This window comes from Mesocricetus auratus, unplaced genomic scaffold (assembly GCF_017639785.1).
Source record: "Mesocricetus auratus isolate SY011 unplaced genomic scaffold, BCM_Maur_2.0 Super-Scaffold_100014, whole genome shotgun sequence".
NCBI lineage: Eukaryota > Metazoa > Chordata > Mammalia > Rodentia > Cricetidae > Mesocricetus > Mesocricetus auratus.
Genome location: NW_024429197.1, coordinates 1,560,031 through 1,576,579, shown reverse-complemented (window position 1 = coordinate 1,576,579; position 16,549 = coordinate 1,560,031). Strand labels below are relative to the sequence as shown.

Genomic DNA, 16,549 nt, shown 5'->3' with positions numbered 1-16,549 from the left:
GAAATGACAAAGATGCCGTCACCCTTAGGTCCCGTTGAGTAGCCTCACTCTTGCCTGAATTCTGGGTTAGGAGTTAGAGCCCTGCTCTGTGACCTTGCTGTGGGGCCCTGCTTACCCCAAGTCACTGTCAGGGCACTAGCTTGCTTACTCACAGGGAGAGCGGTTGGTTTATCAAGGAGGCTGGGACACTATAGATGTGCAAACAAGCAGAGAACACAAATGGTGCACGAGGTACGCCTGAGCTCTGTGTCTCCACTGGGGGCTAAGCTTGCCTCTGGGGGAACGTTGGCCGTGAGGGTGGGAGAAGATGAAGCTAGTTGTGGAGATCAGAAATGTAGCTAAAGCAGGCACCCTGCCCCCAAGCACAGCTTATCCAGCGCCAAATGCTAACAGTGCTGACACTGAGACCTGGGGCCTAGGGCCTCAGCTTCCAGAACTTTCCACCAAGCGCCTAGTGTCTGTTATGAGTGACCTAGGTCATTTAGGGTGAATGAGTGAGTGGCGTAACTGCTTTTGGGTTTATTTGGTAGGAGGCCGGTCCTGGCTGCCAGGAGAGCTCTTAGTAAGGTCACAGTGGCCAGTGGCCACAGAGATGGCCCTGGACTGATTCAGTTCTCATGTGGAAAAGAGAACACCACTAATAGCTCTGTCTGCCTGTGGGCCTGGCCGCCTCACTGGGTTAGCATAAAGGATGTCCTAACTCATTGTCGTTACTGTGGCTCTGTTAGGCCTTGGGGGGCTTCTAACATCACGTGCAACGAAGAGCAAAAGAGGCCAACAGAGAGTGAGAGAGCTTTCAGATGGGGCCTAGCCCGGGACCCCGCAGGGGCTGCTGGACGCTGTGTTGCTCCCACAGCCCCAATCCTACCTGGCTCAATGTCTTTTAACGTGGCGATCTCCCCTTCTATTCTCCTGTGGTGCTGGGACACTTGGCAGAGCCTTTCCTCCAGGTTCACAATGGTCTGGGAGTGCTGCTTGATCTGCTCTTTGTACTCCGTGATCTCCTCCTCGAAGCCGTGCTTCTGGGATTCCCGCTCATCGTGCAGGGCCTTTATCGACTGCTGCTGTAGCCGAAGCCGCTCCTCCAGTATGATCTGGGGAACCAGGGAGGGAGATGTAACCTGGCGGGCTGGACTAGATGGCGGCAGTCCGGCTCCTTTGCACACACAGGTGCTGAACTGCATCCTGCCCGAGAGCCTGTGCAGGCATGTTCCCGCTGGCATCCGTCACCCTCCCTGTATGGCTGACCAGTCTGTCTTCCGGGTCTGATGACCTCCTTCGAGGAAGCTTCCTGGACATGTGTTCATGGAGGAGTCCCAGACACTTTCCATTCTATTGTTTGTCGTCTTCTCCCCAAGACCTTTCTTAACACCTGAAGTAGCCTTTGGTTTCTTGTTTCTCTCCCCTGCGAGTCCCTCAGCTCCATACAGCAAAAGCCTTGCCTGCGCTCTTACTGGGGTGCCATGCTTGATAAGAATGAATGAATGAATGAATGAATGAGTGTGTGTGTGTGTGTGTGTGTGTGTGTGTGTGTGCTGTGCTGTGCTGTGCTGGAGAGATGACTCAGTGGTTAAGAGCCCTGGCTGCTCTTACAGAAGACCTGGGTTCAATTCTCAGCACCTATGTGGTAGCTCACAACCATCTGGAACTTCAGTTCCAGGGGATCCAACACCCTCGTCTGGCCTCCATGGGAACCAGGAACATGTGTAGTGCACAGACACAAATACAGGCCAAACACTCATACATATAAAATAAGAATAAATGCATCTCTAAAAAGAGAATTGATGAACCAGGCAGTGGTGGCTCACACCTTTAATCCCAGCACTCAGGAGGCAGAGGCAGGCGGATCTCTGTGAGTTCGAGGCCAGCCTGTTTCAGGACAGCCAGCGCTACTCAGAGAAACCCTGGTTGGGGGGCAGTGTTAATGAATGAATAACAGTTGGATGAGAAAAGAACAAACTGATTTGTATTTCTTTGTATGTGTACCCTGTGTCATTCACCTCTTTTATTGAAACAGGATCTCTTCCTGACCTGGAATTTACCACGTAGGCTCGGGTGGCTGGTCAGTAAGTCCCAAGGATCTGCCAGTCTCTGCCTCTCCGCTGCTGGGAGTACAAGCATGCACTGCAATTCGTTTTTTAAAATAATTTATTTAAATTTATTCTATGTGCATTGGTGTGAAGGTGTCAGATCCCCTGGAACTGGAGTTATAGACAGCTGTGAGCTGCCGTGTGGGTGCTGGGGATTGAACCTGGGTCCTCTAGAAGAACAGCCAGTGCTCTCAACCACTGAGCCATCTCTCCAGCCCCTACACTGCAATTCTTAGCAACTAAAATTACTAACAAAGGCTCTTAGAAAATCAGTCACCACCTGTGACCGCCCTCCATTTTCTGACCCTTCCTGATGCGTGTCTCCCAGCCCCCTTCGCCCTGCTTCCCTCTGCTCCTGGATAGGCCGGGTCTCGGCCTCCCAGCTCCCCACAAGCGTGGATGTTTTGCAATCTCTCCAGATCCCCAAATTTATTTTATTTGAGACAGGGTCCTAATCAAGTTGCCCTGCTGGTCTTTGAACTCATGTTGTAGCCCAGGCAGACCTTGAATGTATGTTTCTCTTTTCTCAGCTTCCAGAGGAGCTGGAATTACAAGCCTGCCTTACCAGGTGCAGCAAGATGATCTTTCAAAACAGGTGTGATTTTGCCTGGAAGGGACAGTTGGCAGTATCTGCCTGCTGTTTATTGTCCATAAAGCACAGGACAGTCCCTGAGAAGAAAGGTGCCTGGCCCAGAAAGTCAGCAGTGGAGGCTGGACAGGCCAGGTCTCAACCTCTCCCACTCCCCGGCCCCCATTCTCCTGCTACTGTGTCACAGCTAGGATTTCTATGGCTGGGATGACACAACACACACACAAAAGCAGCTGGTGGAGGAGAGGGGTCATTTCAGCTTAGCACTCTCAGGTCAGCCTCCACTGCTGAGGGAGGCAGGACAGGAACTCAAGCAGGGCAGGAACCTGGAGGCAGGAGCGGATGCAGAGGCCACGGAGGGGTGCTGCTTACTGGCTTGCTCCTCGTGGCTTGCTCAGCCTGCTGTCCTATAGAACCCAGGGCCACCAGCCCAGGGGTGGCACTGCCTTCCCACATCAGTCATCAATCAAGAAAATGCACCACAGACTTCCCCACAGGTCAGTCTGGTGGGGGCATTTCCCCACCTGGAGCTCCCTTTTCCCAAATGACTCCAGCTCAGGTCTCGTGGATAGAATACTAGCACGCCCATGCTGCCCTCTTCCGTGGCGGAAGCTTACTGTTTTCGGAACAACTCACCATTTTTGTCTTGGTCGTTTCGAGCTCGGCTAATGTCTCATTTAACTTGAGGGCAAGGTTCTCGGCTTTGAGACTCTCAGCTGTCTTCATCCGCTGAGCCTCCTCCACCATGGCCAGGGTGTCGTTTAATTTATCATTTAAGATGTCCTCTTTTTGTCCCTTTGATTCTATCTCCTAGACAAACGGCAAACACCAAATTAACAACGTCTGGGGATTAAATATTTACTCTTGGGTCCTTATTCCCCCAGGCCGTTAGAGAGGACACAGACTCCACCATTGATGTGTCTTAAGTCCACAGCCCAAGGATTTTCTGGAAGGTTCCAATGACTGCAGAACTCTTTTTTTTTATCGTCAGAGGAGCTCTGTCTCCTTGATTTCTGGTCTCTGAGCCCCATTCTGTCACCCGGAGCCCTTGACTCAGTTTTATTTCTCTTTTATGAGACAGCCCTTTAAATATTTGAGGAAGGTTGTCATGTCTCTCTCTAAATCTATTTTCCAGGACAAATGTGCTAAGCGCCTTCACCCTTCACCACATGACCTGCCCTGGAGACACTCCGTTCCCCCTGCACTCCAGGCCCCTGGCCAGAAAGCATCCCAGTTGCCAAGTCTTTGGCATCGCTTATGCCTCCCCTGGAAACCCTCCATCCATTTTATCACAATCCCACTGTCCCCTTGGAGACCCTGTTCCACGAACTGGGGTACGTGCTTCCGCCAGGCCCTGTGCTGAGGTCCCAGACATTTTTTAGTGTGGATGTGTTTAGGTATGCATGGGTACACATGTCTGTACAGGTGTGTATGTGTACACACACACACACACACAATCACACTAGTGTGTGGAGGTCCCAGGGCAAGTCATGCTCAGAAATGTGATCTACCACTTTTGAGACAAACTCACCAATTAGGCTAGGCTAACTGGCCAGCAAACATCAGGAATCTTTTTGGTTTTGACTCCCAGAGGTTGAGGTGTGTGTGTGTGTGTGTGTGTGTGTGTGTGTGTGTGTGTGTGCACATGAGGATATGTGCCCAAGGCCAGAGGCACTGAGTTGCCCTGAGGCTAGAGTTACTGGCAGCTGTGAGCAGCCCAATATGGGTGCTGGTCATTCACTTCGATTCCTTTGCAAGCCCAGTGCGTGCGCTTAACCGCTGAGCCGTCTCCCAGCTCCCACGGCTGGCTTTTTTTATGTGGTTTCTGGGGATTGAACTCAGGTCACTGTGTTTGCTTGGCAAGCACTGTACCTACTGAGCTATGACCACAGTCCCATGAAATGTGACCTTGAGACTCAGTCCTGGGTGCTGTCACAAGCTGCTGTTGCTAGTGTGGGTCAGCTTCCCCTTTCTGGAAGGTCACGTGGGAGCAGAGACTGTGAGGGAGGCTGCTCACACCCTGGGGTCCAGCAGCTACACTCACAGACAGCACTTTATCCTGAGGATGGAGAGCTGAACGCGAAGCTCTTCAGCCAAACATCTTTTGCTTATTTGTTTACTCACTGTTATTATCATTGCTTTTTAATGACAAAGTCGAAACAACCTGGGCTGGCTTTAAACTCAGAGTCTCTGTCTTGGCCTCTGGAGTGCTGGGATTACAGGCATGTGCCCCCAGTCATATTTTTTCTTTTTTTTTAAATTTAAATTAGAAACAAGCTTGTTTTACATGTCAATCCCAGTTCCCTCTCCCTCCCTCCTCTCCTGCCCCCCCACCGACCCCCTATCCCACCAATCATTTTCTATACCAGTACAAAGTAGGAAAGAACCCCAAGGAGGGACCAACAATGCAGGGTCCATCCCACATAGGGCAGATCAAAGACATTCTTCACGCAGTGGGAGGTGGTTTAGTGACATGGAGATGTTTGAGAAATATGTAATGTTATCAAAATAGTTCCCAAAGCAGTAGGCAGCATGCCACTATCTTGGTAACGAGTTGGCATCACCCACATCTATGATAACAGCACAAAGGCACCCCAGTGAGCATCACAAACTGAGTGTCAGCTGGGACAGCTCTGCCCTGCAGAAGCGGGGTCAATGCTGAGGCTCTTCTGAGCGATTTTCTGTATTTGTCAAGTATTCTAGGAGGAATGGTGCTTCATTTGTGATCAGAAAAGAAAGCAGAGGCTTTTTTTGCAAAAAGAAAAATATAAGCCCTACTGTTCCCAGGCTGTCCCTGTACTTCACTGGGATTCACTTCCTGGTCTTTGCTTCAGAGGCTTTGTGAAGAGCTTGACGTCACCTCAGTATAGAGGGACTTTGGGGGGCAAGTGGCCTTGCCTAAGAGGACGTAGATACAGAACTGCTTGACCCCTGATGCTCAGTGGATTCCTCCAGGTGTCCCTGAGAAACCACCACACACGATTCTGTACTGCACCATGAAGCTCAACTGTGTGAGGGGAATGGCTGTCAGCCGTCTTTGCTCCACACCCATAGACATTGTAAAGACCCCATCCGGCCATCTTTGTTCCACATTCACCCAACATTCACCAGATGTTGGTCGCCTTTGCTTCAAGCTCATAGGTCTAGAGAAGACTCACTGTCAGGCAACTCTGTTCCATGCCCCCTGAGCTGGAGCTATTTTTTTTTTTTTTTTTGGTTTTACCAGACAGGGTTTCTCTTTAGTGTTTTGGAGGCTGTCGGTCCAGTCTGGCCTCAAACTCACAGAGATCCGCCTGCCTCTGCCTCCCCAGTGCTGGGATTAAAGGCATGCGCCACTACCACCAGGCGAGCTGGAGCTATTTTTCTTCTATAGTTTCTCTTTATCTGTTTCCTATGTAAATGACATCAATGTTGCTTTTTTTTCCTTTTCTTTTTAAACAAGGTTTCTCTGTGTAGTTCTGGCTGTCCTGGAACTCGCTCTGTAGACCAGGCTGGCCTCAAACTCCCATAGATCCACCTGCCTCTGCCTCCCGAGTGCTGGGATTAAAGGCGTGTGCCATGATGGCCCGTTTGACATCAACCTTTCAATTGCTCTATTGTGAATATAAATAAATTTGTGTGCAAACAAGTCACTCTAGGTCAGGCTGGTCTTGAACCCCCTCGGTGGCTAAAGATGACCGGGAAGCCCTGATTATTTTGCCTCTGCCTCCTGAGAGCTAGGATTGTAGGTGTGTGCCGTCAAGCCAGGGTTATGAGCTGTTGGGGACGGAACACATGCTAAGCAAGCACTCTACCAGCTGACCTAATGCCCTCAAGTGATCTTTCTATTCTGATAACCTTGGGGTCTTCCCCTTCCACGTATATGCTAGTTTTTGTTGTTGTTGTTATTGCTTTGAACAACATCTATTCAGGGAGGCTAAAAAGGTAGCTCACTGGTTAAGAGCATAGCTGCTTTCCCAGAGGGCCCAGGTTCGATTCCCACAACCATCTGTAACTCCAGTAATGCCCTCTTCTGCCCTCTGCTGGCACCAGACACACATGCAGGTAAAATACTCATACGCACGTAAAAAATAAGACAACATTTTTTTTTAAAGAAAGAAAAATGTCTGTTCAGGCCAGGTATGGTGGTTTCAGCCTATAATTCCAGCTACTTCAAAAGGCCGTGAGGCAGAAGGATGGCAGAATTGGAGCCAGCCTGGATTACGCAGTGAGTTCAAGATCAATTTGGGCAAATTAGTGGGAAACCATTTCAAAAATAAAATAAAGTTGGAAGTAGCTCAGTGAAGAGCACTTGGCCAGTGTGTGTGAGGCCCCGGGCTCCATTGGCCAGCACCGCAAAACAAAACAAGTCAGTCTGTGGTGTACCTGTGTGTTGTTGGGTCCCTGGCTGTCTTTCCATTGGGCTATCTGAATTCCTCAGATGGTTTAGACATTAACCAGACCAGTGTCTGGCAAGCATTTCCTGCCCAATCTGGGGGCTGCATCTGCAGACTGTTTCCTCTCCCGGAAGCTTTTAACTTGTCCAGTTTTGTTTTTGTTTCCTGGGTTTAGGGTTAAGGGGGGTAGGAGGGGTTGGTCTGCAGAATCCCCACCAGAGCCACAGTGTCTGCTCGGCAGTGGTGCGTTCTGTCTTGGTACGTGGTGGGTCCCTTCGGGGTGGGGTGTTACTGCTCCTCCTGATATGCTTGCTGCCACCTGCCAGTTCTAAGGTTTCCCAGTGACTACCTTTTGGTGTCCTGACCTAAGGCTGCCACTATGGATGTTTCTTGTTGTCTTGCAGAATTCTTTTGGTGACAGCCCTCGGTGGAGGGGGCTCTGTGGGGCTGGCACCTGGGAGGGCTTCGTCTTCTAAGTATGCTTGACATTTTGCTGTGGGCTTGAACCCAGGGTCTTGCACATACTAGGCAAGCACTGTGTCTTTGAACTCTATCTTTAGCTCTTTCTACTTTTGATTCTGGGTTGGGGGTGGGGGTCTTAAAAGTTTCCAAGCTAGCCCTGAGCTCACTTTGCGGCCTGGACTGGTCTTGAACTGCCTCAGCGTCCTGAGTAGCTGGGATTTCAGGCTTGCACTAACAGCCCTGCTGAGTTTGCTCTACTTTTGTGAAGTGACTGCACAACGAGCAGGTTTTTCCTTGCTCTGTTACTGCTGGAATAAAATTGTAATTTATTTATTGATTCATGGTAGACTTTTAAAAAAAGATTTATTTTATGTGTATGGGTATTTTGCTTGTCATTATGTATGTATACTATCTGTGTGCATTGTGCCCATGGAGGCCAGAAGAGGACATTGGGTCCTCGGAAATTGGAGTTATGAATGGTTTGAGTTGCCATGTGGGAGGCGGGAATCAAACCTAGGTTCTCTGTAAGACAGTGTTCTTAACTGCTGAGTCGTCTCTTCAGCCTTGATATGCATATACATATGTGTATGATATGTATACATATATATGTATGTGTATATATATGTGTATATGTATTTCATTATATATATATGTCTCATTACTAGCTTATCTTCTATAAACAATTTAAATTCTCTTCCTCACTCACCCCTTACTGACTTACCCCACCCCCACCACTTACTGACCCATTCTACAACATTCTAGGGTGTATTATTTGGGAAACAGACAGCTCCGTGGTCAGTTCTCAGTCTGACCCCAGGCCCCCGCATGGGAGTGTGGCAGCCCTGAGTTGTTGGGCCTGGCCTTACTTTGCTGGACTTCTCCTCCTCTGGACACTCATCCATCAGCTAAGGCTGCCCATCAGAGTGGGGTCCAGAGCAGTTGTGCCGTCCTGAGGGCTTGGTTGACACTGTTTCTCCTTAGGTGGTGGCGCTCACAAGCCCGGCTACCACGGGGCAGATTCCAGCCAGGCAGTGGTGGCGCACGCCTTTAATCCCAGGCAGAGGCAGGTGGGTCTTTGTGAGTTCAAGGCCAGGCTGGTCTACAGAGAGAGAGTTTTAGGACAGCCAGGGCTATACAGAGAAACTTTGTCTCGAAAAACCAAAACCAACCAACTAAACAAACCAGATTCCAGACCATGTTTCTTAAAGAAAACCACACAAAATGGAGGCATAGATAGATACCCTTCTTAGACCAGCAGGCCAAAAGATCCTTTCGATACATATTTAACTAACTCAATTGCTAGGTTGGATGTTGCTCACCTACTTTGACTAAGACATTGGTCAAGGTGTGTGTGTGTGTGTGTGTGTGTGTGTGTACGTGTGTGTGTGTACACGTGTGTGCGTGTGTCCTTCATACTACAGGGACCCAGGAGGAGTGAATATCTGTAGTTTGTGAGGTGTGTGCAGCCACCTCCTCTTCACCCATCACTTTAAGACTGTAGGTCTCAACAGAGAAACATTTCAGTTTGCAAGGTGATGACTGCTATGACAAGCTCTGTCAGGAAAGGGACATAGAAATGACTGGGTGTCCCCTCTCTGTCATCCCTGCCTTACCCTACACTAAGCTGAAGTATAGAGGAAGAAGTAGGTGAGGATGAAGGGTTTGGGAGTTCTGGGTTCGGATCCTGCCGGGACCCTGTAACTGTCACACGAGCAGCTGACATTTGCAGCACACACTGTGTGGTCTGTCTATGTGCTGAGATCAATGTTGTGTCTCACCGCTGAATGAGACTGACTGTGTTTCCTATGTGGGAGCACCAAGACCCGACAACAGTGAGGGATTTTCCTAAGGCCCCACAGCAGGATGACTGAACCCTGACTGCCTGGCTACAGGGCCTGGCAGGTCGGTGGGCACCACGGGCCTCTCATCTGAGAGTCATACCTCTCTTTGCTTGGTCAGGCGGTTCTCCAGGTCCTGTATTCTCCTCTTTTCCTTCTCTAGGGTGTCTCGCATTTTGAGTCTCTCGTAGGTGATGCTCTCTGAGATCTGAAAGTCAAAGAGGGGTTTGAGAGTGAGAGCAGAAGAAAGGGGTAGAGGTTTGGGTAAGAGCACCCCCCCAAAGGCTCATTTAGCTGTGGCCTTGTTGGAGGAGGTGTGTCGCTGGGAGCGGGCTTTGAGGCGTTGAAAGCAAACTCCAGGATCAGTCTCTTGCTTTCTGCCTTTGAGTAGGGACGTAGCTCCAGCTACTGCTCTGGCACCATGGTGAATACTGCCATGCTCCTGCCATGCCCCCCCACTGTCCTCTCCGCCCCCACCACCATGATGGTAACGGACTAAAACCCTCCAAACTGTAAGCAGGCCTCCTCTCAATGCTTTCCTTTATAAGAGGTGCCTTGGCCATGGTGTCTCTTCACAGCAATGGAACAGTGACTAAGACAGAGGGCAAACTCACTGCAAGGGAAAGCTGAGGTGAGTCACCACTGAAACCGGTGACTCCGGGTTTGGGACAAGAACTAAGGAACCAGGTGCCTATCGGGATATGAGGTGAGAGGAAATGATGGAGCTGGGTGGGGGGCAGGAAGCCATGTCTCAGTCACAGGGGCATAGAGGAGGGAGGGGCTCCCTGTCCCTGTTCCCAGGCTGGCATCAGTAAACAGCGTGGTCACGAGGGTTCTGTCCTGTCACTGGGTGCTGAGCCGCTGTCTAACCTGGTCAGGGCTGGCACCAGGACAGGTTCACCCTGGAAAGTCCCTGGCTTTGGGAAGGTGGAGCAGAATGACAGGTCTTGGAACATGTTTCCTGTTCCAGAAGGCACACCTCCTGGTAGCTTCAGAGAAGGGCTGAACACACTTCATGTGCAGTGGCTTTTGTCCCACAAAGAGACCATTTCAGTTTGCATTTTCCAGAGGCCCTGGAGGGGCCTGAGCCCCGGGGATCCTCCCTGGACAGCTAGTGAGTGGCAGCTGCTGGTCACTTCCTGCAGAGGTGCTGCGGCAGGGCGACCATGGGACTGCAGGGCAGGCGCCTGGTGGCACGTCCTCCGGAGGGAGAGCCCTGGCTGCTCCTACCTCCTTCTGCTGGGTCAGCTGGTTCTCCAGGTCTTGTGTCTTCCTCCTCTCGGCCTCCAGCACTTCCCACATTTTTCTTTTCTCATGATCCACACTGTCCTCCAAGACCTGGAAGGCACGGCCAGTCATACCGGCATCCAAGAAATCCCAAGAAAGGTGGCCTCATCTTTCACAGGGTCTCCCTCTAAGTCCCAACTGGACATCAGGTGTTTGAAATTTGCAACGTGATTTCCACTGGCGTCTATAAGGGGAGGGGATTAATAGAGCCTTCAGAAGGCATTTAACCCACTAGAGGTGGAGGGGAGTTACACCAGCTACACCGAGATGCTTTTATGTGGTTCATACCTGTGATCCCAGTATCTGGAGAAGGCAGGAGGAGGATCAGGGGTTCAAAGGCCATCCTTGGCTGTATAGTGAGTTTGAGGCCAGTTAACAAAGGTTAACAGATCCTTTGTCAAAACAAAACAACAAGCAAAAACCAAAAACCCAGAAACACACAAATGAACAAACCCCCCCCACTGGAGGCGGCTCAATTCTTTCTGGGAAGAAACTATGGCTAGGCTCACCCAGCCCTCCCAAGTGTGGCGTAACCAGCCCCAGCTCCCATCCGCTCGGTGATTTTTTTTTAAGGCAGGGTCTCATACTGCAGCCCTGGTTGCTCTACAACTCTGCATGTAGACCAGGCTGGCCTCAGACTCACAGAGATCCACCTGCCTCTACAACTCTGCATGTAGACCAGGCTGACCTCAGACTCACAGAGATCCACCTGCCTCTGCTGTCTGAGTAGAGATTAGAGGTGTGTGCATCACTACACATAGCCCAGGGGCTGAAATTTTTCTGACTCGACCCATCACCGAGGAATCTCTAAATTCAGGGGCCTGGCCCAGCCCGTGGCAACTCTTGGAAGGCAGCCAGCTGAAGTGACTCCATGGAGACCCGCTGCCACCTCCTCACCCGCCTGGAGACATGATGCAAAGGTTTCTTGGTGACACTATTTACAGAGTGCTGAAGAGCAGCTGTGGGAGAAGCCACATGTAAACACCTCCCCGGGTCACATCAGATTGTAGGGAGACACGCATTCTCTCTCTCTCTCTCTCTCTCTCTCTCTCTCTCTCTCTCTCTCTCTCTCTCTCTCTCTCTCTCTCGGCATAGGGTGTGTTGTCAGGAAGTGGTGGAGGTGTGGGGATGGGGGATGGGGATGGGAGATGGAGGGGGTGGGGGTGGGGGGTGGAGGCTATGTCCAAGTGCCGGGAGGCCTGGCTGCAGTGATAAAGATGATGGCTACCACAGATCAGTGACACTTTTGGGTCACACGTTTGGTTGTTCATTATCTCTGGCCTTCATGGCTTCCTTCCAAGAAGGGAGGTATGGATGGACTCAAACTAGTATCTTAGGAGGCTACAAAGCCTGCACCCTTCAGGACTGTGGGATTATCAAAAGGTTTTTTTTTTAATTTTATTCCTTACTCTTTGGGGGGCCCTGCCACCCAGCTACCAAATATATATGGAGACTTATTCTTGCTTATGAATGCTTGACCTTAGCTTGGCTTGTTTCTAGCCAACTTTTCTTAAATTATCCCGTCTACCTTTTGTAGGGAAAAGGGGCAAAGAAACATACTTTGGCCCTGCAACCAGAACTAAAGAAATGTACCCTGACCCTGAAACCAGTGCCAAAAGAACACACTTTGTCCCTGGAATCAGAGTCAGCAAAAGAAATGTACCCTGGCCCTAAAATTGGAGCCAAAAGGCTAAAAAGGACCAGAGAAAGAAACACACTTTGGCCCTGAAGCCAGAGCCAAATCTGACCTTAACCTGTGCAGAAAACTAACCAATCCTTGAGCAGAGCTCGAGCCAATCTGAGCTCAGCACTAAAATCTGACCAATCCCCACCCTGGAAGCCCTATATAAACCCTGTGTCTGCTCAGCTTGCGGCTGTTCGTGCTACCGGGCTGTCCTCTTCCACTCTGGCAGAGGGCAGTCACTCTCCTGGATTCTTCCCTTCCAATAAACCCCTTCAGTGAGCTTTGGGTGAAGATCTTGTTTTGCGGTGGCGATGGAGCAGAGGTGACCCTGGGCAGAGCGAGCTAGCAGGGCTGTAACACTTGCTCGGGAAACCTTCCCTTGGCAGAGCAGAGTTGTTACACTCTGCTCCCCACTCTCTGCTCTGCTCTCTGCTCTCCCGGAGCAGAGCTGAACTGTAGCAACTTCGCCCAAGAAGCCCAAGAAACCTCCTGCGGAGCAAAACTGCTACACTGGGCGAACATGCCCAGCTGGAAGACCCTGTCCTGCCTGAGCAGAGCGATACACTGGGGAAGCTTTTCCCTGAGGCTGGGCTGTAAGCAGCTAAGTTTACTGCAACCTGTGGTAGTCCTTGGCTCCTGAGCTCCAGGACACCTTTTCATCTGAGCTGTGTAACACTCAGTATTCTGTGACTCCCGAGTGCCAGAATACCTGACCCACTCCTGTTCCATCCTGATCCCATCCTGAAATGCTTACATTTGGTGCCGAAATCCGCCCGAAATGCCAACACCTTTTGCCCCTGGGCCTTTATCTTTCTCTATTCTATACACCTTTCTTTATGTTTCACTCTGGGGCTTGCTGTGTGGCTGTGTGGCTGCCCCTGGTGTCCTCTCTCCTCTTGTTCTTGCTCCTCTCCCTTCTCCTTTTCTCCTTCTATTCATTCTCTCTGCCTGGCAGCCCCACCTACCCCCCTCCTGTCTAGCTACTGGCCATTCAGCTCTTTACTAAATCAATCGGGTGACTTAGACAGGCAAAGTAACACAGCTTCACAGAGTTAAACACATGCAATATAAATGAAGGCCACACATCTTTTGCGTCACTAAACAGACGTTCCACAGCACAAACAAATGCAACACATATTCAGCTAATGTTCCACAACACATGATGCGTAAATGGATCAGGGCTCTGGGACTGACCACAAGCTAAATGCAAACTGACAACGTGACAGGGCTTTCCTGTGGGCTAGAGTTTGGGCATATCCACAGAAACCTGGCCTCTTTAACGAGGAGGGGAAAACCCTTTCCCAGGCGTCTCCGGCTGGAGTATGGAGTTTGGTTCTGGCGACTGTTCTTTAGGAAGAGGATGGGTGATGAACTCCTAACTTCAAAGCTTATGAGAGGGCAGAAGCCTAGAGAACTACCCCACTGCTGCCACCAGGATCTATTCCAGTGCCCCCCACACACACTTTCTCCAAAGTGGAAATGAGGGCCAGAAGCTTTTGACTTTTCAAGAGAGAAAGGAAATATGGATTTTCAAATATATTTTCAGAGTCCAAACCAAAACATTCTAGGTGCAACACATCTACAGGCCCTTTCATCCACTGAACTGCAGGCCGGTGACTTCTGGAGCACCGAGCAGGTGTGGGAAGGCTATCCAGGCCAGGTTCCCAGCCTACTGTGCATGGCCGGGCACCAGGGTGAAGTGGGGGTGGTGGTGGCTGGGAAGGATGTAGGAGTCAGTGCCTGATGTTTAAACATCTGGACTGCTGTGTGGAAGAGGAAGGCTGAGATGGGTTGGTGATGGTCACCCTTTGGCTAGAGAGAGCTTGACTCACCCCAGCCTAAGAAAGCTTTCCTGCCAGCCCTGGGCATCCGTCTGCCGAGGGCTGAAGACTTCTGGGTGCTGGTGCTGAAGATGGGTGAGGTTAGGATGTTGTTGAATTGTTCCCTCAAGATCCTGCCATTCCCCATGTGATGCTTGGGAGCAGACATGTGTGATTGCGGCCCCAACCTGTCTCAGCCTGTACTTATGCTGTCACCCACGAGACGGAACCTTTGTGCTACAACCTTAGTTGGCCTCAAACTCACAGGGATCCTCTCAGCCTCCCAGTGACAGGGTGACGGGGCAGGAGCCACCATACCTGGCTCACCACAGTTACATTCTTTTTTTTCTCAACTGGTTGGCAAGGCTACATCTCCATGGCTCTCTTCCAAGCCCTCTGTGCTTCTCCCAACTGCAGAGCCCAGGCCAGGACAAACAGCACAGGGCAGAGCCCCCACACCCCACTTCCTTAGGTCTCCCACAGTCCCTCCAGCCGGCCTCCTCGAGCTGGGTGTACCTCCTTTTGACAGGCCAACTGGCTCTCCAGGTCACGGACTCGAGTTTGTGCCTTCTCCAGGGCCTCCTGGGATCTGTGTTTCTCCTGATCGATGCTCTCCTCCAAAGTCTGCAAGCCAACAGCTGTTGTTGAGTCCACCTGTTGCCATGGCAGGCCTTGGACTCTCCCTGGGCTCTGTCTGGTTTGCCCTGCCGTCCTCAGCATGCCCAGGCAGAGGAACCAGTGGCTCTGGGGGCTCCAGAGAAGCAGGTCTCTGTGAGAACCTCAGATGGACCCTGACAACTCTGGACCCCGATTCAACTGTGGGCGGACTCAACTCCCCCTCTCCGAGCTGCTTACCTTCTTCTGGGAGGCCAAGCAACTTTCCACCTCCTGGGTTCTCCTCTGCTCCGCCTCTAAAGCCTCTTTTGCTCTGTTTTGCTCTTGGGCAATAGTTGTCTCCAGGGCCTGCAAGTCAAAGACCCTTGTTAGACTTGGAAACCACGGACTTGGCCAGGCTCTCTGTTTGGTGCTTACCACACCCTGAAGAGAATGTGGGCAGCAGAGCCTGTGGGCTGGAGCGTGGGTTCTGGAGTGGGGCAGGGGCCAGGTGAAAGCCTGGAGGGAGCCTATGGGCCCTGACAGCTGGGACACTATCTGTACCATAAGATCAGGACTGATGCTTCCAGCAGTGGGCTGATGTGAGGAAAGGATGACAAAAAGATCAGGGTCTTGACCCAGCGACAGCCACCTGCTTCCACGCTGCAGAGGGGTAGACAGGCTTCGTTAGAGATATCAGAGAAGCAGCCTCATAGACTCTAAAGTGTGTTCTAAACCAACCCAAGAAAGACTTCCTGCCAGCCCTGGGGCAGGTAGATGCCCAGGGATGAAGAAGACTTCTGGGTGGTGGGGCTGAAGATAGATGAGTTTAGGACCAAGGCTAGCAAAATGCCTTATAGACACGCCCCTCCCCACACTGCTACTTTGTAAATAAAGTTTTATTGGGACCCTCTATGCCCACTGCTGGTGTGTGGTTTACAGCTGCTTTTGTACAAGAGCAGAGCTACCAAGCCACAGCACAGATTGAAAAAAAGTAGCCTGCAATGATGAAAACATTGGTTGCCTGGCTCTCTGCAGGAAGCTGGCTGACACCGGCCTAGAACAGTAAGAAGTATGAACACAAATTAAGAGGGAGCTGTTTAGGGATGAAAAAAATGAGTGCTGGATTGATGACGGAGCCTGGCATTTCTTCTGACACTTAAAGAAAAGGCCTTGGAGCAGCCAGGATTCATGGGAGGGAGGCCGAGGGATGAGATAAAATTTGCCTATTTTTAGAGACTGAGTACCGGAGGAAGGGTCACTGAAAAGCCAGGACAGCCAGGGGGGGATGGCTCAGTCTGTCAGTGAAGCATTTGCCTTGCAGGCACAAGGACCTGAGCTGATGCCCAGCATTCACTTAAAAATAAGTGTGGGACTGGATAGACGGCGTGGCAGGTGAAATGTGCAAGCGAGAGGACCAGAGTTCAGGTCCCCAGCAGCCGCATAAATGCTAGGTGGGTGTGGCAGTGCCTGAAAAACAGAGAAGAGGGAGCCCCGGAGAAAACTCAATAGTTAGCTGTATCTGTGAGCTCTGGGCCCAGCTGAGGGACTCTGACTCAATCAATGGGTGGAGTGTGATCACGGAGGCCTCCACATGTAAGTGCATATGTGCGCAGCATTTGGACCCACGTATGCACTTGCAGTCACACACGTATGCACACCTCCAAGTGCATATGATTGCATGCGTACCACATACAGGAAAAAAAAAGAGCCAGGCATGGTGGTGTGCCCTTGTAATCCCAGTCCCAGGGAGGAGGAGACAGGTGGATTCCTGGGGGCTCACTGGTCAGATAATCTAGTTTACTTGGC

The 16,549-nt window shown here is 50.9% G+C and overlaps 1 protein-coding gene across 10 annotated transcripts in view; it reads right to left on the bottom strand.

Moving 5' to 3' along the window:
• Fhad1 (forkhead associated phosphopeptide binding domain 1) overlaps positions 1 to 16,549 on the bottom strand; it is a 114,945-nt gene that overhangs the window by 31,339 nt on the left and 67,057 nt on the right. For all 10 annotated transcript variants that reach the window (XM_040757481.1, XM_040757482.1, XM_040757483.1 and 7 more), the window contains 6 exons: positions 15,002 to 15,109; positions 14,663 to 14,770; positions 10,586 to 10,693; positions 9,459 to 9,563; positions 3,316 to 3,489; positions 869 to 1,094 (listed from right to left, as the gene is read on the bottom strand). In XM_040757481.1, coding sequence (XP_040613415.1) covers positions 869 to 1,094; positions 3,316 to 3,489; positions 9,459 to 9,563; positions 10,586 to 10,693; positions 14,663 to 14,770; positions 15,002 to 15,109 — 829 coding nt within the window. The remainder of the gene's footprint in view (positions 1 to 868; positions 1,095 to 3,315; positions 3,490 to 9,458; positions 9,564 to 10,585; positions 10,694 to 14,662; positions 14,771 to 15,001; positions 15,110 to 16,549) is intronic.